The 24,789-nt window shown below is 27.5% G+C and overlaps 1 protein-coding gene across 1 annotated transcript in view; it reads left to right on the top strand.

Moving 5' to 3' along the window:
• The window catches only part of LOC136978237 (LIM domain transcription factor LMO4-like), a 78,073-nt gene that overhangs the window by 42,571 nt on the left and 10,713 nt on the right, over window positions 1-24,789 (top strand). The window contains exon 2 of the mRNA XM_067273907.1: window positions 2,367-2,801. Coding sequence (XP_067130008.1) covers window positions 2,464-2,801 — 338 coding nt within the window. The 5' untranslated portion in view covers window positions 2,367-2,463. The remainder of the gene's footprint in view (window positions 1-2,366; window positions 2,802-24,789) is intronic.

The raw sequence follows: 24,789 nt of genomic DNA, 5'->3' as shown, positions 1-24,789 counted from the left end.
TCTCTCTCTCTCTTCATCCTCCTTAAAATATAGAAAACAAGTTAAGGAATAGGATGAGGACGATGAAGAGAATGACGAGAGAGAGAGAGAGAGAGGAAAACGTTGGATATTTTTTCACTCTCTAATTTTCTTTTCATCATCACCACCATCCTCTATTTACTTAAGTTTTCTATATTTTAAGGAGGATGAAGATGAGGAAGAAGCGAAAACATTTGTTGGATATTTCTTAAATTATCCTAAATACTTTTCCTCGTTCTCCTCTTCGTCTCTTCCAGAATGTAGAAAAATTTTATTTATTTATTTTATCAAACGGAAGGAAATTAATCATTAAATATTTGTAAGAATTTGGAAATTGTACTTTTTCGACTACTTTTTTTTTTGTTTTCTAAAAAAATTCGTTTTTCTCTCTAAATTGTATATAAATAATGGAAAAAGTGCATTTGAATATTAATTAAAATAAGATTAAGCATTATTAAATATATTTCAGAATAAGTTTTTGAGTTTTTCCAATTTATCAGGAGTTTATAATTTTAAAATATTATTATTATTTTTTTTAAGCCAAAAAATTCAGGCTTAACAAGTTTATTAAATCAAATTGATTTTTAAAATAAATAAAAATGTTAAAGGGAAATTACACTGGACACTCGATATAGGGAATTTCCGATGTAGTGAGCAATTTCATATTCTCTTCTATTTATGTAATGAACTCTCTTGATATAGTGAAAGATTTAGCTCAGTTCATTGAGAGTTTACTATGTCGAGAGCCCACTATTCAAAAGAATAGTGAGGACCAACAAACTAACATCGAAAGTTCGGTAGTCGACGTACTTATTATAGCGGGAGTCCACTGTATATATTTATGAGAACGTTCGTCTATAGAAAAATAATAAGAAAAATTATTATTATTATATTTAAATGAGACTATTAAATGAAATTTTTGTATTAAGATACTACCTGAAGCATAAAGTAGCATTATTATGACTATTAGCACGAAATGATTAATGATAATAATAATAATTAAATATGTAAAAAATGCAGAAAACGATTTATAATGTATGTTTTTTGCTGATAATAAAGGAAAAATTTCCCGTATTTTGCATTAATGAAGTAATATAACGAGTTTTCTCTTATTGCGCTTTTCTCGTGCATTTGTCCTGCAGCCTATTTGTGTGTCTTATCTCTAGCTTTAGCTACAGACTTAATTGTGGCTTAAGAAATCCTCGGGTCATCCCGTCAGATTTTAATTAAATTTAAAATTATCTTCCTTATTTTCATGAGTGACAAGTTTTCTACATTTTTACAACTCTTTGTGTATTTATGTATATGGAGTAGCTCAAAAGTTAATCATTGTAATGACTAAATTGTTCTTATTTAATTACTTCATTACTTGAGATATTTCTTGTTCAATGTACAAATTCCGACACTTTGGTATACACTTGTAACCTCCTGAATAGCTTGCAAAAAATTGTCTGAAATTAGCATATAAGATGCTAAATCGAGCAAGATAGTGCTTTGTTTTCAATGTTAGGAAGTATAATTTATTTGTAATTTTAGTAATTTAATTGTATTTTACAATAAACTGTGTATTAACTTATCGAAATGTACAGTACTTTCTGCAGAGTTGTATTATGTACATTATTTGTACTTCAGAGAAATGAAGTGCATAATTACAGGTAATGGAACATGAATTTTTCTTATTCACATTATTCATATAACTTATCTAACCTGTAGTCTGTCTGCTTGTCTGATCTCTAGATTTAAAGGTTAAAAATTTAATTATAGCTCAGGAAACACTCAAGAAATTTAATTATAATTTGTAGAAATTTTGTGTTTTTTATTATTATTTTTATGAAAAAGAATGAAATCAATCATATTTGAAGCTACTTAATGTTGTTTGTTAAAAATTATTATTATTTAAAATTATTAATTAAAAATTGTTTCGGTAACAAATTTCTAATTAGTCGAATGTTTCTTGAGGATAAGTTTGTGTAAGTGAAAATTTTATATTTTAATAATTAATGCAATTTTAATTAAAGTAAATGGTTTTAAAATAGATTTTATAAATAATTAATAAAAGATACTTCAATACCTGAGAAGTTTATAAAGAAAATATTTGTTTAAAGAACATATTTTTATATTTTTCTACTCAATTATTATTGACTCGCATCCACTATTCACGAGTGCTGATGCGTAAAAAGTTACGCAAAACTCATCAGAAACTGCATAAATTTGTTTATATAAATGAAAAAGAAGACGAAAAATCTATTAAAATATGATAATTTATAAAGTTTATTATTATTATTTTTCTATAAATTAACTATTCTTTGAATTAAATTAGTTTTTTCTTTTTTCCTGCTCTCTTTCAGGTAATCTGATCATCACATTGCAATGATCATCGCTCAGGATCGGTGCCTCTGTTAGCCTTCTGTTCATTTTGATTTTGAACTTTTACATAAACCAGACATGAATCACAGCGGCCAACCGCCCTTGGGCCACGGTGACCCTTCGGTCGGGATGATCGGGATGGTGTCACACCATCCGAGTGGAAACATGAGTGGTAATATGGTAACTCATCAGATACCACATCAGCAACAGAATCTTCCTCCGTCGAGCAATACAGGAGGTCGTTGTTGCGCAGGATGTGGTGGAAAAATCATGGACAGATTTCTTCTTCATGCACTCGATCGGTATTGGCACAATGGTTGCTTGAAATGCACATGTTGCCAGGCGACACTGGCGGACATTGGAAGTTCATGTTTTACAAAAGCGGGAATGATCCTGTGCAAGACAGATTATATTCGGTAAGTTTGTTTCTTTAATTTTAATTCTTTTATTGGGATAAGGCTCAATTTAAATCCTCTTTTGAACTGGAGCTTTATTGTGTACCACCACGATAAAGCTCCAATTCGAATGAGTTTATAAGCAATAAAAGCTCATTTTTAGATTATAAGAAACGCGTTTTATCTCGTTTATTCATCGGTTCCATTGCTGATAGTGATTAACCATAATTTGTTTTGAATAAATCGTTGGTTTTTTAAGCAAAAATCTTAATCTCCAACGGATTCATAGATCCAAATCGATAGTTTTCATTCATCCTGTTAATTCTTTTCTTACTCTTGTTTGGCAGAACTACAGTAACTAATAAATTTTAGCATAAAATTTAGAGTTACAGCATAATAAATTCTAACAACACGCATTATGATAAGTTCTTAGCAGGATTTTTAAAATAGCGCATTGGTTAAAGCATCCATTCGCAATAATTTTATTCCTGCGAGATATTCATGATGATTGAATTGTTTTAGAATTAAAATAACAACATAAACTAAACTAACGTTACAGAATTATCTTCAAAAAATAACAACAACGCAATTAGGGCGGCTACAAAACTTTCTAAAAATATCAGAAAGGATATATAAAAAAAACTCCATTTCCTTCCAAAAACACAATTATAACTAATGCGAGCGTAGACACTAAACAAATAATTTTTCTAAGAATAGGAGCATTTCCAATAGAGGAAGGGTTGTGTGTGTATTATTTTCAGCAAAAGGTTTAATCCTAATTTATCTTGTTATCCTTTGTAACATACAAGACAGGTGCAAATGAATCGCTTCTAATGACTGCAATTAGACGACCCAAACTACAGTTAATTACACCCTTTGTCTCATTCGTTCTCCTCAAAAAGATTCTCTTCTCTTCATTAACGACAATTAGCTCTGTTGTAGCTTACCGTTATCTTAAACTCTCTTGGATTTTTGGAATCCTATGGCTTCTCTATTGATTTTCCTCCTCCTTTGATTTTATATCGTATTAAATGGTAATTAGTGAACATATTAAGTTATCGATTATCATAAAGGAGATAATTAATACTATGCCTTCTAATTTATCTTTAAAATTTGCAAAAAATTTTTCAATCTTTTTGGATTTCTGTTAGTGAAATTCACACCTTTTTTTCTTTTCTCTAAAAAATCGTGTTTTGTATGTTGAAAACTGCTAAAGGATTTTACAATGGTCCAGTTAAATTTTGGCAAAATTTGTAGTATTTGAATAAGATAGCAATTTAGTCTTTACAGTGGTTAACCGACAATATTTATAGGATTTATAAAAATTATCGAATTAAATAATGGATTTTCTCTGTGTAAGTTAGATTTTTTAAAAGTTATTTTCTATTTTTAAAAATGAAAAAAAAAAATTGCTAATTTGCAGACAACCTCCACACAAAGTACTCACCTGTTTATCTTAAGTGCTTGGTGCCATCTCTTGTTAGAACTGAGAACTAAATAATTTTTATTTTAAAGTTTCGTTGTTTTACACTTTATAGACAGGATCTAAGACAATTTACGGGAAAAATTGAGTTTTAAGCATAATTTTGGCATTTATTTTCTCAAGTTACATCATATAGTTCTACCATTTAAATATTGATTTTTCCAAAATTTCAGTAAGATTGTTATCATCTTAGAAACTATTTTAAGTGGCATAATTTCAAAGAATCAATTTTTGAAACTTTAAATTTAATTACATATTACTATAATTATTTTTAATTATTTCAAATAATTTGCATTTTTATGGATACAGTTAGGCGATATTATTGAATGCAACTACTCAGTTATCCAGCTCATTAGTGATCTAGAAGATGTATCTTTAATAGTCATGTGTTAATTTAGTTCGAAGATAATTAATCCTAATAATTTATACTTGAAACTTGCTCGATTTTAATGAGATTTCGAAGAATAAACTGCCTCAAAATTATACTTGAAGCACATTGATATATGATACATTAATGATGCATGATTTTGTAATAATTTGTATCCTCTCTTACAAACAAATCTTCATTTCTTTGAAAATTTCTTTAAATTTACAATGAGATTTTAATTTGGTAAATTTTTCGAGACTAATTTAATCTTAACTTCTTAACTCTCTTTATATGTATATAATTTACATCTTGAGATTTCACAATAATCAATAATATAGAAACTTGAAAGTCTTGAACAGGAATTTCAAGATTCCATAACCTGTTTGAAGGTATAAAATCTTAAAATTCCTGTTTAGGACGTTCGATTTTCCATAATATTACTAATTCTTATGGAATCTTTAGTAGTAACTTATATATTTATATACACATCAATTATTATGTAAAATTTAACATAGATTTAATTTTTACAACAAAAAAAAATCTTTCGTGGATGAAACAGCTCTTCAGGATTTTAAAATTCCATAGTCATAAGTGTTATAGAATCATGAAAATTTATGTTTAGGACTTGCAACTTTTTATTACATTATTAACTGGTAGTTATAGAATTTTGAGATGTATAATTATAATAATGATTACATGTAATTTTATATGATTTAACGTTGATAATATTAATGTTCAAGAATTCTGAACAATGATTCATTTCAGTAGTTGAGGAATATAATTGTGAACGTTCAGAATTTATATACACTCCTGAATAAAAAAAAAAAAAAAAACAGTTTTTCCAACTAAAATATGCAATTATTTCTGAAGATTTCTGATTATTTATATAATTTTCAAGAATTGAAATAAATTTTCATAAATTTTCTTTCTGGTAAATGCACTTTGATTAATTTACGCATATTATTCATAAATATCATTATACGTGATTTTATTTATAATAAAATCGATAGTAAAAATAAACAAATGAATAAATTCAAGAGAAAAGAATTACAAGATGCTTTGAGTTTTCGATTTTTGAAATCTTATCACATGATTACCGAGGGTTCGTTGATTGTAAATTCTATGCATCACTATCTACTCAAATTGTATCACTTAATGATGCAATTGTGATGCAAACGAACTCTTATCTGCCAACAGCAATTCTGTATTGTTTGTAATTGAATAAACATTCTAAACGTTATTTATTGTACAATCGTTCTAATAATGTTAACATCGCTATCAATTGCCATCCATCAGATTATTCCAGAGAAGTTCATGAACAAAAACGAATTTAATGATTTAAACAATTTAGGCGAAAAAATTCTATTGGATTCTTCATTAAATATTCCTAATTAGTTATTTCTCAACTTGTTTTTTCATTTGCAATCTTTTCAAAAGCCCGTGGCATCGTCTAAGAATAGATTCGTGACCTTCAAAGCGTTCGCGATTTACTAGTTGGATAATCTGATTATAAACAATAAAGCGATATCGACAAATAACGCAATTTCTAACGGTTAAATTTTTGAAAATTAATTTTCATTACATTAACCGAATTGCCTTTTTACAAAAATGCAAAATTTCGATTTCGTGCGCGTTGATACAGAATTTTTATAACCGTTTTAACGAAGTTAACTGAGTAACTGATCTCTCAACCTTTTTAAGAGTCAACAAAACGGATCTTTGACTAATCTCGCGATAAAAATTCGATTATTAATTGTTCCTATAACTCTAAAGGTCTGTTTAATAAGAAAATTTAAACAAATTTCCTCTATTTTCTCGATAGAATAGCCCTTCTCCGTAAGTGTAATTACTTTAAATAAATGCGTGTTCGGTTTTTGTATAAGAAAGGGGGAGAAAATCATCGAAATTTTAATGTAGAGATTCTTCTCGAAAGCATAAATCTTATTTCTTCTAAACTCTTTTCTTCCTTAAAAATTCAACAACAGGAAAATAAAAAAAAAGTAATAATAAAACTTGACAAATGACAAGCAATATGCTTCTCTAACCGTTCAGCAAATATTTGTTGGAATTTTAAACAGTTTTCTTGTGGTTTATTTTATTTTACTTTTTTTCCCCCTTATTTTCTTATTCCATAAACGAAACTTTAATTTTCGTTTTCTAGCTGTATAAGTGAACATGCCTCAAGCTATAGAAAATGTTAGTCTCCTGACTGTGATTGTTATGATATAAGCTAATCTTTTCATAAGATTTCTCAATATTTTGCAAATAAATTGAAACTTGCGACTTTTCTTAATAAAAAAAAAATAATTAAATTCTTTACACAGTTTCGTTAGTTTTTTAAATTTATTAATTTTTTAAGCTCTGAGATTGGGGTTTTTTTTTCGTTTAAAGACTCCTACTTCTGAATGTTTCCGAGTTTTAAAATTTATTTTTTTTAAATAAAAATTATGTTTTAAATTAGAAATTGTTTATTTATTAATTTTTACGCGTTGATGTTAATTTAATTATTTTTATTTATTTTTTTTAAGATAAAATGGTTTAAGATTACCGCTTCTCGTTGGTGAAGTTTTTGCGATTTTTATAAGTTTTACCAATAGAATTATTATTATATTTTACAAAAATCAGTAAAAATTTTATTTATCAGCATTTATTTTGATAAAAGTTAACCTTAATTCTTGAACTTTTTTAAAGCTTCTTAGCCTCTAGCTTCCACGATGTAGCGCGCTTTTAACTTAACATTATATAAATTTCCTTGACTTTTGAAAAAATCGATTAAAATTCTTATTAAATTGATTTTATATTTTCGAATTTTAACACACTTTTTCCTATCATATTTCCTCAAAATTTACTCGCTTAATTTAAATATTTAAATGAAAAGCATTAGCAATTTTCAAGAGCATCTTTCGAACCTGTTAATTATATTTTTATAACGTTTTAATACAGGGAATCTTAGTGCTTCTTTTTCATTATATCGAAGCAAAAATTAAGAAGAAAAAAAAAGAAAAATTAATTATTTAAACGTTACGCGAAAAGGATTTGAATTATCGCCGAACGTTAACCACCCGTTAAGAATATAAAATAACCAATTATCTTAGTAATTAAAATATTCTTTATGCTAATAATTAGAAAGAGCAGTGCGTAGATCAGATTTTTCCTTTTTCATTCCCTTTATGTACAAACCCTGGTCGACTGTGTTTTCTGTCCGTAACGTAACAGAAGTCTCTGGTCCGTAACAACAAAGAGACCGTTTCATCAAATCACGTCACGTAGTACGTTTTGTCGTGCAGGTGTCTCGCTTTCCATTTACGATTATTTTTCACGCAACACGTTCTCTACTTAATATGCCTTTAATTAGTGTTACTGTTAGTCTAATTGGTGATTTTTGTGATTACAAATATTTTTGCTTTTGCTCTTTCTTCTTCCAGTGCGTGCCCTTCGCTGCTTGTTTAACGGTCAGCATCTGAAAAACTTGTTAAGTGCACACACACCGCGCCAAGTGATTTACTCGTATTACTTGTTAAACATGGCCTCTGATATTTGGTTTTTTTTTTTATATTTAAGATCTCTACGAGTAGTTGAATTATATTTTCTCTTACTTTATTACACTTTAATCAAGGTTTTGTTCAGTTTTTTTCATTAAATTTTCTCTTTCTTCTCCATGTTTACCCGTTTATGTATTATTCGTTTTATAATCAATACTTAAGTGTGTTTCTGTGTTGCTTTTTCTAATTATTCGTCTTCTAATTGATCTTTTACAAGTTTTGGGGTTTGTTTCTCTTATATATTTTCCAATAATATATTGTTTCTGTGTAATAAACGAATATTTAAGCCAGTTTCTAATTATACATGGTGGTCCAAAGTCAGTTAATTGTAATTTTTGTATGTATTCCGAGTACATTTGTGTATATAAATCGTAAATTTCATACGTCAAAGCATTGTAATTTGTATATTAAACAAGAATAATCTTATTTTGAAGAGATTTTGTAATTTCTAAGTAGGTACTTAGAAATTACAAAATCTCTATAAAACAGTATTTGAATAAAACAATACAGTAATTGACTTTAGCAATTAGTTACTTTGGACCGCCCTGGATTTTTTTTCAATTTATTATTATTATTTTTTTAAAATATTTTCTCGCTCTAAACTTTCCATATTTTGCAATTTTATACTCTTTATGTTTAATTGACTAATGTTTATTTGTTTTTGTTACTTATTCCCTTGATTTCTAAGCTTTTTTTTATCGTTTCTTGTCCAAGATTTTCACTAAACTTTCCATGTTTTCATCATCATTTTTCTTTATTCCTCTCTCTCGTAATTATGTATTCTTTCTGTTTCCTTTCGTGTTTCTATAGGCTTACATTCTGCTTATTCATCTTTATCTATCATGATTTCCTCGTCTTTTCTTCTGTCTAAGTTATCGAAAAATTGATACTTCAATCTTTTAAAGGATTCAAATTAAGAAAAATTCGTTTCATTTTGCAAATAATGGGAGCGAAATCGATAGAATTATAGCATCGTATCTTATTTTTAAATCTTTTATCGGCCTCGAAAATCTAGTATATTTTTTTTTTCTATTTTCTTTTTATATTCCTAACAAAATCCATTGTCCCTTTCAATATATTGTTAAGAGTAATTTTTTAAAATATTTATTGCATATACCTCACGTAAGTATCAGTGCAGAGTATTAGGAAATTTAGTGATCCAATAACGCCATAAATGAAAGACTTCGGTACGAACTAAAGAAATTTATGGCTAAGAATCTATCAGAAGTTTACAACTAAAATAAAAAATGGCGTAAAGATGTTTAATTTAATTTTTTTTTATTCAGGAGAGTGAAGAATATCGCTTAAATCTTTACATATTTTCGATTCACTTGTCAGCTAAGTTTACTGAGTTTTGCTTTATGCTTAAAGCAGATTGTTGGCATGGACGTTGGGGGGAGAAAATTTTTAATACTCATGAAGTTTAACAGAGATGTTGAAAGTCGAAGGAATATTGAATTAATTTCACTTTAAAGACAAATTTGTTCAGTGTTCAGTTTATCATAATCAGATTCAAGGTATTCTTTAAGAAGCGAGTTTGAATGCTTTTCAATTAGCTTAGGTATTGAACAAAGATGTTTTACAGCTAATTTATAAGATATTAAAGCTTTCTTATTTATTAATATCTTATTAAATGTTTAACGTAATCTTGTGCAAGACATTCGTACAGTAAACACTTTAGTACTTCACACATCAGCTTAGAAACGTCTTTGGTCGACATCTGAACTAATTGAAAAGCATTAAAACTGTTTTATCTCTAAATAACTTGCACATGATTATGCCTACTTGAACACAAACCAATATTCTCGATCGTTTTAAAACAAAATTTGTTTTTATAGTATTTTTACATACGTTTTACACGATTTGCCATAATTTTTTGTATAGTAATAAGAAATTAATTAGTATAATTAATCCTAGTCCAGGATTCCTAGATCCTAGGAATTGTCCATCTAGGATCCATCTTTGCTTCTTCCCATTTGTTATTTTCTGATACAAATACTTGTAAAATAACTCTATTATTGTTTTGACTTCCTAAAGCGAGACTACAATCAAAATTAAATATCATTTTTTCCATATTTTTCATTTTTAACTGTATGAAAAGTTCATTTCTCACGTTTCCTCTAAAGAAAGACATTAACAAAATTTTCTTAATTTTAAGTTAATTTAAATCATTGATAAATCACTTAAAATATTATAATTTTTAAGGAAAATTAAGTAGGAAATATTTATATAAGGGCTTTTCGTGGGAGAAATTGTATAGCAGGATTATCAATAATTTCTTTTGCTGGCTGATTCCAATAAGACAGGCTTATTGGTTGGAGCTTGTAAACATAAATATTTATCCAACACGTTTCTACCATTTTTTCCCTCTCTCTCTCTTTAATATTAGTCTACTCTTTAATATCAGCATGGATATGAGTTTAATCTTTGTTCCGTTTCGCTAATAAAATGAAAGAAAAATGGACATACTTGATCAGGAATCGTGATCCATTTATGATGATTAATTCGTGGAATACATTAGTCATGCATAGAGGAAATTTGAAATATTTTTACGTTTAGAATAAGAAATGTTTATTTATTCTGTAAAATAAGTTTTTCTTTAATAAAATTTATTAATTTTATAGCTCGTAGTAAGTGACTGTTTTGAATTCTTCGCAGAGGGAGGAAAGGTCGAAGGATATTTAATCTCTTCTAATTTTCCATATATATATATATATACATATACTACATTTGAAAAATTAATAAAAATACATAAAATTAAATAAACAGAAAGTAAAATATCTTTTCATACGCGAATCAAATATTCAAGACAAAGATTACATCTACTTTGATCTCCTCTCCTCCTTCCTAAACAACATGAATCATGTATACAAGAGAGCGGGAAGAGGGGTCAAAATCGTAGAATGCGAAGGGGGGACGGTGGTAGTACTCTGTTAATTAGAGGTCGGGGGGAGGAAAAGCATGCTTTCTAATTAAAGCTCTTACATAATTAAATGTTCATTAAACACGCATTGCTGTATCAGAAGACCCATTGGGATTCATGCGGTGTTGCGATGAGTTTTGATATTTTGTTTGATTTATGTATTTTTGGCATTCGGAATTTTCCCAATTGTAACATTTTTACAAATCCACGGATTAAATAAAAGTATGTAATTGGTCGGTTTAAAATGATATGACAGCGTAAAATAAATCTTCATTTAAAAAGTTACGATGATAAATTATGTTCCCCCGATGCTTTGTTAATATTAATTATGATTAAAACTTAATTAATGTTTGTACATTGCGATGTCATTTTCGTTTCTTAGAAATTTCCAAATATATTGATAGATTATATAAATAATAATAATCTGTAAAGAGAATTTCTAGTTTAGCAAGACTTTAAAGCGTGATTAGTGAATGCTACACAAATTCGTTGCCTTTAATCGTCATTTTGCTCCGGTTTTCTCAAAAATTTGTTAAAATTCTTGAAAAAAACCATTAAAAATAGTTAAAAACAATTTTTTTTGGTATAAATTTAGTAATTTTTCCTATTTAAGCTTAATAATTGTTACAATTTTCTTAATTAGAAAAACTGCCTTAGTTCTATTTCGTGTGCTATACCACAGCTTAAAATCTTTTAATTAATGCAAATTAATTAAAATAACAATAATAATAATTTATTATTTAGATATTTAATCTATAAATCGACGCCTCGAAGATCGAAAATGATGTAAAACTATACATTTCTTTCATAGGTTTAGTTTAAATCTAAGTTAAAGTAGTAATTATTTTCAATGTATGTTATAATTCTTAAATTTAATTATAAAATTTATAATTATTTAAGACTTTAGCAGTTAAGTTAACAAAGTATTTTGTACTCTAAGTAATTAGATTTATTAAATGCATTATTATTGTGGATACAGGTGTGTGTGTGTGTATATTAGGCCACAGTGTCTTCATATCATTAATAAATTTTATGTAAAAAAAAATATATATATACATATTTAAATGATTTAAATGCAATATAGAAACTGAAATTTGTCATAAAATCTGAAAAGTAATTTATCATAAATTTATTATCTCAGGCTGAGAAATGAGAGGTTTGGTCCAAGGTAGTTACAAATATGAGAATGAAGGGTGACGCCTTTCATTTCTCAAATATAAAACGGAGAAATGAGATGAGATGCCTCACCCCTCTCTGCAGCCATAAAAATATAAGAAAGAATAATGTTATCACTATCCAATTGTAGACCTATAAATTCCCACTTTCGCGTGTCTGTTTGTCTGTCCTTCCTTAATCTCGAGAACGGAGTTAGGGAGATGAAAGCTGAAACCAGATATGAAAAGCTTGAGGGTAAGAGGCGCTGATTAACTATATACGTACGTCCGGTGTAGATCGGAAGTCACGTTATTTCAATTAAAAAACTTTTTCCCTGAAAAGAGTTAGATTCTCTACTGCTGGCAGGAAAGTATGATGTACAGGGGCAAGACACTAATTTGTTACTTTCGAATTTTTTTTTTACGTAAAATACTATATTTTTGAGGCTCCTCTATGACTTGGGCCGTAAATTTCTGTTGGCATTTACTTTATCTTTTATAAAATGAAGTATATTGTAATATATGCAAATTAATTAATGCTCTTCAACATAACGTAATTTTGAATATCCACTTTTTAAATAATCTTTTAATAAGAATTTCACAATAAAACAAATCATATTATATTTAAAGTTGAAGTATAAATTTTTAGAATTTGATTTATTTATTACTTTTTCCTTTCAAAAAAATTCGACATTTGTCATACAAATTAACCTTTAAAAATTTACTGTTAAGAGAGAATGCCATACGAACTATTGACATTTTATATTAAACTTTATAACTAAAATATTTAAAGATATTTAAAAAATATTCGTAGATTAAGAATGTTAGAAGTTCAATTTTATAATATTAAATGTATACTTTCATTTTCTGTTTAATTATTTTTAAAAATTACATTGAATTATATCCTTTTAGATCTATCCAAATTCTACTTCGGTATTATTAATACGATTAGGGATTATATCCTAGGTCCTAAGTGATATTAAATGGCTTATGTTTTATCTTGAACTATAACTAATTCTTTTCTTTCTTTTTTTTTTATAAACGATTACCTATCAACCAATATCAACTGATATAAATATAAATATATAGGGAGTAATATCATTGGTGTTGACTTATCTCGTTTTTATGAGACATCTCGTTTGAATAAACCAAAAAACTCTTAGGAAAATTCGTCTAAATATATATTTATTTTATATTTATATAGAAGTTTTTAAGGTTATATATTTAATTTTATTTCCATTTTCTCGGAATTTATCATCCGAATCTTGGGCATCTGCGGAAGGATGAGGGTTTTTAATTATAGTTTTTTAAAATTGATTTGTTGCTTTTTGCTTTAAATTATAGTAGATTTTATGAAATAATTTTGAAATATTTTAGAATTTATAATTTTTTAAAGGTAATTTATTATTATAGATCTCTTCTTCTATTGCTGAACGTTCTTCGTTAAGGTTTTCACGTTTTTTAAGAACTTTTTAAAGGAAAAACTTGTAGAAAAATTAATTTTTCTGTTAAAATATCACATTATTTTGTTTAAAAACTATTATAATTAGAGAATACTTTCGAAGCAACCTAATTAATGATCATCTGAAATTTGCCTCTTTAAGAGATGTTATCTAATTTAAGGGCCAAAAAATTAATTAAAATTAAAAATTCTGTAATTATATGATTTCCTATTTAGTTTAAAATTTAATTTATTCCGAAAAATGGAAAAAAATTGCGAACTCTAACCATAAAAATCGCTGGGTTTGCGACTAGGTACACTACGTGAGGTTCATAACGAAACATGCAGGAGGAGGAGGAGGAATTTTGATAGTTGAACAAAATATTTTGAATATAGTCATATATATAGTGACGGATTCTCTTTTTAATAAGCTGCCCGTCCTTTCGGGCGTAAAGCTAGCAAATTAAACAAGCTACGTGCGAACTTTATTGATTTCCAATATGTCTACTCACGTCTATATTTCACTTCTACCTGTGGGATTTCTCCCACCTGTTCCACTACAGAGATGAGTTTTATAAGATGATTTTCTGCAATGTTGACCATCTTTTGGTCCTGTCTATCAAAATTTGATGGCTTGGGAATATTAATATATATATATATCTGGTCTTTTTTCTTTTCTTCTGAGCGACAGTCGATCTAAAAAAGCATGAAATTATATTCGTCCTATCTAACACGATACTGGATATTCCTGTAAATAAATCTTTATATCGTTTGTATATTCGTATATCCTGTATTTTTATCTTAATTCTTTTAAGGTTTGGCACTATTAAAACCCTAAAAAATGATAGGCCCTCCTTCCTGTAGGACAATCATAAGATTCTCTTGGTAAAATAAAGCGCAAAAAGCGAAGATAAGGGGAAAAAACACTAAAAGATTTCCTAAAATTTCTTCAAATTGTGTTTTTAGTTTTCTTTTGTCCAATTTGGTAGTTTTTTTTTTTTCGTAGGAATCGTTAGAGCAAATAGCGCTGTTTGTTACGTGATTCCATATGGTAACTTTATACGCCATTTAGGCTTTCTGAAGGGAAAAAAATAGCGGATTAATATGATTCCTCGAATGTTTCTATGAATTTCTCTTCTATAATACTTTCTTTTGAATAGCCTCCGTTTTAATATTCGTTATGACTATTCTTGGTCTTATTAGTTTCTATAATAATCATTTATTTTATTTTTCCGTAAATATCTTTACAAATATTTGTGTTATTTTAAGTTTCTGCGAATAGTCTTTTCTTTCAGTCCACATCGATGTTTTTATTTAGTGACATGTTTAAGCTGCCTTTTTAAAGCAATTTCTGCGGATTCTCTCTCTGTAATTTCTTTTAAATATTCTATTCACTACTAGTTTTCATGAATATTATCTCTTCTTATATACAGTACTTTATTTTGAATAGTTTTTTCTCTTATAGTTTCACGAATATTCTTTCCTTCAGTAATTTCAATGAATATTCACTCTGTTTATGATTTTTAGTAGTCTTTTCCTTAACAATTTCAATAAATATTCTTTGTAGTTGCTTTGAGTATTCTCTTCTTTACTGATTTCTCTGAATATTTCTCTGTTTGAACTCTAATTTCTTCCTCTCTTTCTAATCTTTTCCTCCCTCTCTTTACTTTCTTAGAATAGCCTTTCCACCTGATAATTTGTGGACATTATCTCTCTTTTACAGTTTCTTTCAATATTCTTTTCCCAAATAGTGAATATTAAATGAAAATAATCATATTCTCTCTAAACATCTTCACTTCAAATTGTTATCACAAGTGTCAGTTGAAATCGCCTGAACATTCTCTTTCTTAATAGTTTCCATGCGTAATTCTAACGTAGTTTTTTTCTTTTTTTAATAAATATTCCTGCTCACAGCAGACGGCATCTAAGAATATTCCTTTCTTAATAATAATTATGTAAAGTCTTAAATAATTATAACGTCGAAGTTGGTCTCCTCGACTAGCTTAATAATAACTGTGTATTAAGGCTTCTTAATGAGGCTTTTCCGTCATGATTTCCACTATTAAAACTCATTCCTAAATCAAAATGATGGTTTATTTAATTTAAATTTTGTAATTACTCGATAAAAATAAATAAATAAATAAATATATATATATATATATATATATATAAATTCATTTTCCTCCCTCCCCGTTTTAGAAAATTTTATCTTCAATATTATTTAGCGGATTAATAATAATGCATTTGATATGTAAATTGGTTAAGTTTGAATGCAGCTTTAAATTTTAATACCTTTTAATTAAAATTTTCTCTCATTCGTGAAATTCAGTAAAATTGACAAAAGGGGGAACACGCGGTGGGGGTGAAAGACACTCCGCGCGCGCGCTCTTTCCACTTTTAATTCAGATGAAATTTGGCGAAATTTTTTGAAAAAAAATAAATAAATAAATGCAATAAGGTTATGGCATTTAATGTTTTCGAATTTTATGTCTTAAAATCTATCATATATCTCATATTTCATTTACTTTAACTCACGACATCATTTTTTGCATTTTTTTTAAGTTTTTCGGAGATAAATTTTGTTTAGGGAAACTTTTACAATTTCTTTAGCTAATGTATACGATGGAAAAACTGCATAAAATTTTAGTATTTTGTGCTAAATTGAAGAGAATTTTCTTGAATTTATGTGCATCTTTTTATGCAAAGATCGAACTTTACTTTTCCCCTTCCTAATAAATAATGTTGAAGCTAAGAATAGAAGGAAGTTCTTACCCGAAATCCACTCTTCTCGACTCTTTTACAGAAAATTTTTCCAACTTTTCCAAATTAATTTTGCCAATTTCCCTTTTTTTTTCTTTTGGGTCATATTTAAAACCATTTCAACGGTTTTTTTCAACGAATTTTTTGTAAATTAATAGGTCTATTTCATTACAGTATTCATAATTTCATGCAATTATTTGATTGATTTTTTTTGCTTTCAAAGGTATTAAAATTTTATTAATATATTTGTTAAAAATGATTAATTTTGTAATATTTTTAATGAGGAATTTGCTTTAATAAAATGTAATTAGTGAGTTACAGTCAATTGAATAGCCAAAAAGGATGTGAGGAAATTTGATTTTAGGCTTGGAGTACAGTATTTAAATATTATTAAAAAAGTAATCAGTTTTTTTTTAAATATTTAAATAAAAATTCCTTCTTTTAAGTAAGAACAACAGCTTAAAATGATTTATTACAACGGCATTACAAGTTGTTGTTATTCAAGATATAATTTCTGACTATTCAAAGAATGTTATATTATTAAAACGTAATTACTTGTAAATTTTTGCTTAATGATAATTTAGATATTTCGTTAATTAAAGAAAATAATAAAGAATTTTTAGATTTAAGAAGGAACGAATACATTAACATACTCGAATTCCTCATTATTTAAATCTAATTGAAGTAAAATGACAAGTTCCTCATTAATTATGAATAAAATTATGAAAGAAGAATTTTAAAAATACTTTTAGAAATTGTATTTTTTTTTTTAAATATAAGGAAAATTTTCTTCTATTTGCTAATTATTTTAATTTTAATTTTTACTTTTATTGACAGAAAATGAAACTCAATACTATTAGCTTGGTAGCAAGAGTTTGCAATTAGTTTTATTGATGAAAAAATCAATTTTATTGATTGCTTGTAACAATTTTTCTCATTAAAGGAAGCTTTCTCCTGTTAGTAATTTTTGTTAATTTTCTTCTATATTTTAACACCAAAAGTGGTTTTAACGCTTAGAAACCCTTAGTGTAATCAGCATGTTTAGCATCGTGTCTATTCATTCTTGTAGGAATTTATTAATTTCCATCCTCTGCAAAGCTTATTCGGTGTGTTAAACTTAAGCTACATTTCAGCTGGATCGTGTAACAAAAGAAATTTAAGGTTTCATTCACTAATTAACAGCTACAACTTCAAACCGTTCTGATTGATGGTTATTTTGGTCATTTAACAGAAAACCGAGCAACTTCATCTTCGAAGAGCCAGTTCAGACTGTTCCATTGCCTCATTTGGGACGTGGCACGTTAAATAACATTAGCGAACAGGTTTGTGTCTCATGGCAAAGTAATAAGAGAAATCCCGACACCTCATATCACCAAGTCCTATGGAATGCCGGATTGTGACTGCTGACAGATACCATATTAAGTTTCAATTCTTGGTCGCTGCAGACAGGCAATTATTTGGCGTTCTTAATGCTGGTAGCAGCTGTAAACAGGCCCACCAGACTAGTGGTGGGAGGTTATTGCTGCTGCTGAAGTGAGTGACGGCCCAGAAATTCGAACAAACACACTGAATGAATTCCTCTTGCGATCTTCTGTCTCTTTGATGTTTCACCTCCAATTTCGGTTTTTCTCTCTTTTTTCGCACTTTTCTCTTCTTCCTTTCGTAGCAATGATATTAATTTCTGATAATTTGTTTCATAATAACAATCGCTAGGTATTTTGTTTACATTGCTCTTAAATTAATCTGTTTATGTAATGCCTGCGTACGTTTAATCGGTAATTGGTTTAATTTTTAAAATATTTTTATGATTCAGCATTATTGTGTTTAATTTTAAATAATTTATACCTTATTTTTTATATGTAGCTAATAATTTTAAGCTATTAATTAGAAATCTCTCGTCTATTAAGCATTTGGAAGTTGAATTTTGATATTTGTACAGTACATATTTTTATTCGATGTTCTTACTATTTTTCAGTTAATTTATTTATGGAAAATGCTATATTATATGTTGTGAGCAATCTCCATATAAGATATTCCGATAACTCGCACACTTAGGATTTTAAATGCGATCAAAGTGTTGTTATTATGAATAAGTTTCTCAACTAGTAGATCGCGACTCCCGAAATGGTGTCTATTTCAGGGTCTTTTGGGATTCCTCGACTAAAAACATTTGAGAGTCTCAGGGGTAGAAGTACTTTCTATATTTTCGCACAATTTCAATCATTAAAACTGTCAATTTTTATATGAAAAGAGCGTTAAAATATAAAACTATGCGATAAAGGCGTTGAATTTTAACTCCTCGTGTAAGATATTAACATATTGAAGAGTTAATTCTTGAAAGAATTTAGTGATGATAATCATTCCTTAATATATTTTACTAAATAATTATTTTATCAAAAGAATCTCTCTCTTAAAGGTCTTAAAGGCAATGAAATTATTAGAAAGTCTCATTATCTCCGAAAATAGATCTTAATTAATCGATTTAGTGTTTCAGGTTCATTAATTTCTTTAATTAATAGTTAGGAACCATTTGGTAGAGAAACTATTAGAAGATTTTAATTACTTTGAACCATTTTGTACACTTAAGCATATAAGGTCTCATTAATTACTTTAATCAATATCTGTAATGTTATGGCATTATTGATCTCATATATAAGACTTAATTCTATGCTTTCTCTTCCTAAATTATCATATTTTATTAACAATGAAACTACTTTATCCAACGGTAAATAATTTTAGTATTTTATCAACTTTCTTATTTTTTCTTTTAATTGTTTAATAAACATCTTTTAAATTGACTTTTTAAAATGTATTTTAATAAATTAGTTTAAAGCTTAGTTTATAAACTCAGTCTACATTCAATGTTTATTCGTTGGGATCCGAACCTAGTCTTGTCCCTTGTCTATAGCATTGTTATTATTATCATTATTCGAACTCGATGAATCTTTGGAAAGAAATGTTCGTGAAGATGGTGAGTTTGAATCCACGAACTACCATCTTCAGTGGCAATGCTTACTGCAATGTTGTTGACATTTCATGGGCGAGTTCTGGGTTGAACCTACGATCTTTAGTAGAAATGTTTTTGTTTGTGTTCTAACCTGCAAACTGATAATATTTACTTGCGTAGATTCCACACTATAATCTGCAATAGCAATGTTTCTATTCGTGGTCGAACTCTTCAAGTTCGGTGACAGTGGGTCCACCAGTGATCGAATGGATAAAACTACTGAGCACTATCGCGGGTTTGCGGACTGGCACGGAAATTAAGTTTTCTTTACACATCTAACACCTAAATAGGAGCGCTTTCCCATAGAAAGTCCTCTCGTGAAGAATCCTCCTTGGCAGATGACCCAGGTGTTGCATTGCCTTATTCCTGTGACAGTGATTAGTACTGCAATTTTTAAGTATTTCGAATTTCCATTCTTCAATAGCAATGCTTTTATACTTGTGTCCGAATCCATGAATCTTTTCAGTACTATTGTTTGTTCGAATGATTTAGACCTTCAGTAGCGACGTTCTTTCTCTAAACTCGTAAAACGGCAGCGCTTAGTTATCACTGAAGTTCACGAACCTCCGCTAGCTGTCTCATGATCCTAATCTACGAATTTCATTATCAATGCTCGTTTGGGTTTGAACTCGCGACCTTTCAGTAATAATCCTTCATATTTATATATCGGGAAAAATTATTTAGTCTTATGTTAACGTTAAATTAATCAATTTTGTTTGATTTATCCTGCATTTATGAACGTTTTAGTCTTTAAAAATATATATTTTCACATTTTAAATTTTTATGAACAGTTCCTGTAAAAAAAAGAATGTATATAATCGAAAACATTTTTAATTATAATTTTTTTTTAAATAAACTAGCAATAATAAAGTATAAATTTTAAATAAATTATTCAGTCGAAGAAGAAAATTTCAAAGTAAAATGTTTAAACGTGTGGGGTCTGAACCCATATTTTTAATTAAAAGTAGCATTTATTTAAAATAACTTTGAGTGATATCCTTCTACCGATAACATCGGTTCGGTCCTCATCTATTTAAACATTTTAATTTAGATTTCCTCCTTTCATTGAAAGTTGATCCATTAAAATTTACACTTTGAGTCAATTTTCAACCTTTGAAAGAGTAAAATCGAAAATGTTTAAATGAATAAGGGCTGAACTCTCGTTCTACAGTAACAAAATGGCATTCAAAAGGCAAATTTTAAATAAATAGACGTTCAGTTCAACTGAGAATTCAAATTAACATCATTAACGAATGAATGCGGTCCGAACCCACGTTCTTCACTAGCGATGTTTTTAATATTTATATAATAATAATAATAATAATAATAATATCTTTTAACTTTATTTTATATTAAAAATATTTTATTTACAACTTTTTTATTTCCATTTTATTATTTTTTGTATCTGTATTTGAAATATAACAGTTATGATTCTGGATACTGTTCATATATTTTAATGTAAAAAAAATTTGTTTTGAAATGTTTCTTTTGTATATGAAAATTTCTTATATTTTAAAAATATTTTATACCATTTTTTTCTTCTGTTGAATATTTTTTTAAATAAAAACTTCCACTAGAAAAAAAAGTAGAGTACAGAATATGATTTGTAAAATTGAACATAAAAAAAGCTAACTTTATATTACCGGAATGTTATTTAATTTACAGTATGAAAAAAAACAACTTTTTAATTAGGATTTTTAGAAAATTGTGGTATTATTTAATAGCTTTATTTAGCAAATTTTTAAATATATTTTAATTTTTTACTTGTTTTTTTTTTCTCGTTATCTTCCCATTTTGATTGCCATCTTCGCGTATATTTAAGCACCTTTTTTGTTGTTGTTGTTGATGCATATTTGGTGTTTTTTTATTGCATTTTTATATAAAATCATTAAAATTTACATTTAAGACTATTTTTAAAACATTTTTCGATATAAAGTTTTTCCTTCTTTATGTTTTCTTCTTCAGCTTACGAATTATGCTTACAAAGCTCAAATTTTTTATTTTTCTCGATTTTAAACTACATTTTTTGTATAAAAAATTCTTAAATGTGTTGTAAAAGTATATTAGTTAATTTTTGAATTTATAAATAATTTATTCTCAATTTTTACCTTTAAAAGCGAGTTTTCTTTGCGAAGAGATGCGCTAATTTGATCCTAGATTTCTAAAGATTCTAATTTTTTAGAAGAAATTTTATCTTTTTCTGTAATTGTTACCGAACTTATCTTACTCTAGAAATCTTTTCTACTATTTCATATAATAAGTAAAACAAAACAAACAAAAAAAACTCAAAGAACAACCTTTACAACCAAGAATTCATTGAAGAAAAATTCAATTTCTTAAAAACTCTACGTAAACAAAACAATTCCAGTTAAAAAAATAAAAATATTTTCCCTAAACAAAAACTTCATCATTTTGATTTAAACTTTATTCACTTATCAATTTCCTAGATGTTATTTTTGTCGTCGTGAATGTCCTAACGTTCGATCGCATTCCGTTAATGCAACATGATTCATGTTTGTGCAGCAAGAAACAGACAGCACGTTGTTTTGCATACGAAGCATTTCACTTAGCAGACGATCCCTGAGCAGACGGTATAGTGGATCAATCCATTTACAAATACTGAAAACTTAATGTGTCAGTCTGTATTTTTTTTCTTCTTCTTCCTCTTCTTCTTCTTCTTCTTATCCTTTACCCCTGAAAGTTATTCTTCACTGCCCGTCAGAAATCACTTTGTTAAAGTGGCATTCGTGAATTTTTTCTTCTTTTTTTTAATATCGAAGAAGTGGGGAGGGAAGAAGAAGGTTTTAAGTTTATAAATTTTCGTGAGTTTTACCTTATGGAAATTACTTGCCATGATAGAATTTCACTTCGCCTAATTCGTAAAGTTGTTCTGTTATTGCGTTATTATACGTCGCTGAAATGGATCGAAATTCGTGCGAAATTCCTGTAGAATTCTACTCAATTGTTCTTGTGTTATTAAATTATAGTTTCTTCTACTTAAAAAAGTATAATTTAGTAGTAAAATACTTTAAAATAGCTCCAAAACTATGCTAAACGTTTGGACCGTCAGAAATCTCTCTGTTAAAGTGGCATTCGTAAATATATATATATATATTTTAACATCGAAGAAATGAGGAGGAAAATAGGAGAAAAGAAGATGATGATTTTAAGTTTACAAATTTTTTGTTTTTCATTATGGAAGAATGACAGAATTTTACTTGGTTTAATTCGTTGTTCGTCTATTTCTTGCGACGTTCGATTGTAACGTCACTAAAATGATTCGAAATTTACGCGAAATTCTTGAAGAAACTTACTCGATTGTTTTTATATTATTAAGTTTTAGTATATTATACTTATAAAAGTATAAATTAGTAGTAAAATACTTAACATTTTCACTACAAAACGGTGCTAAACTTTAGATTCTTTCTCGAGTTCGTGTATTGATCCTCTTGTCAACTATATGTAACTTTATCGTTTATAACAGTTATTTTCAGATTAGTTATAGTTACTCACTTACAAATCGGATATTTTAATAACTAATTAACGATAAATTAACGATCGTTAATTAGCATTTACGTATTTAAAGAATGTATTGATTGATTAAGTATCGAGTTATTATCCATCGGAAAAGTATAGAAAATAGAAATTACAAGAAGACAAAGCTTCATTAGTTCTTCAAGAAACTTGTTTTCTTCAAAAGAGAGCGAGAGAGGAAACAGAAAAAAAAAGAAAGAGAAGAACCAAAAAAAAATGAGAGAGGAGAGAATCCACTTTTGTAATAAAAGAATGATGATCTCCATCTTCAAGCAATTACTTCTATATTGAGAGACCACAGTTTTCACTCCTAAACTTTTCATCTCACTAATTAATTTTCTGCTCTTCTTCAAAAAATGACAGAAGGGGGCACCGAAGGGGGAGACTTAATTAGCAAAATCTCTGGCCACCCACTGCTTCAAAATGGCGACATTCTCCTCGATATCATAAAAGTTTTCGATGCAAATTAAAGAAACGGTGGGATACGGTTTCCTCTCCCCTTATATATATATATAAATGTGTATTAAACTTTTATCATCATCATGATAATTACGTTTTTAATTAAAAATTGCTAAGAAAGTGATTAAGGTTTTCGTTTTAAATGTCATAAAATGTTAAATTCCTTAACTTTTAAAATTATTTTAAGGTTCTCCAACAATTTTGGCTAATTCTGTGGAGTAAAATAGCGATTATATGGTTAATTATCATAATTAGTTAGCTGTTTATCTTAATTATATAGAATGTAGTTGTTTCATTATAGTTTTAATCGGAATATTTGAAGATTCTTCGATAATTAATGATGATGAGAAGATAATGGGAAATGTTTTAATTTTTTTTAAAAAGATAATGCTAATTTACCATTGTGATATGGTAATTACGTGACTTTATCTCCACTTTATATCCTATTTATCATCACTATTAAAGCAAATAGCTGATTACTTTGAATTATCATCATCATCATCATTGTATATTCTGGATTAAATAATAATTTAAAATGCTGAATTTTAAGTTCTGATGATGATTTTTAAGCTGTTATTCCGAATTAATGATCGGCCTGACAAAAAAATTCTAAATTAATTTTATAATTTCAGGCTGAATTTCGTTACACATTTATCTTTAATCGATTTAAAAACTGATTTCCCCCATTTAATTATTTAAATTAATAATTTAACTTCGACGCTGATTAGATTTTCTCTTTCTTTTACGATTTGCAAAAGAGTAAATATCATGAAAAATTCAAAAAGAAAATTTTATTAAGGTTTAGTAGGAGAAATAATATGAAATATTAAGAATAAATATATATATATATATATATATATATATTATATTATATTTTATGTAGAAGATAATAAAAATAATAGCGTTGTTGTTGTTGTAATGCTGTAATCCGGAATGAAATAAAGGAAATATATATATATAATCATCATCTTTTTATAGAAAATATAAAATCAAATCAAATAAATTATTCTCTTTTTATTTATTTTTTATATAATCATTAGTTTAAAATAATAGAAATAAAACAGTCACTTTTAATACATTATTATTAAGCTTTACATTTAAAACGATGATGATGATGATTTTAAGTTTTTACGCCGAATTAATACTAATGATGATGATTTTTATTTTTTCCTCCTAATCTTCCATTTTCCTCCTCTCTTCTCTATTTTGTAATTGTAATAATCGACTCGTTTATCTCATCTTTTCATCTTCTTCATTAATTTTCTCATTAATTCTGTAATAATAATTACTTTTTCATGAAGATAATTTAATATTATTATTAATAACCTTCTGATTAGAG

This window comes from Centruroides vittatus, unplaced genomic scaffold (assembly GCF_030686945.1).
Source record: "Centruroides vittatus isolate TY-2023 unplaced genomic scaffold, ASM3068694v2 contig_5, whole genome shotgun sequence".
NCBI lineage: Eukaryota > Metazoa > Arthropoda > Arachnida > Scorpiones > Buthidae > Centruroides > Centruroides vittatus.
This window is presented reverse-complemented; position numbering and strand designations above follow the sequence as displayed.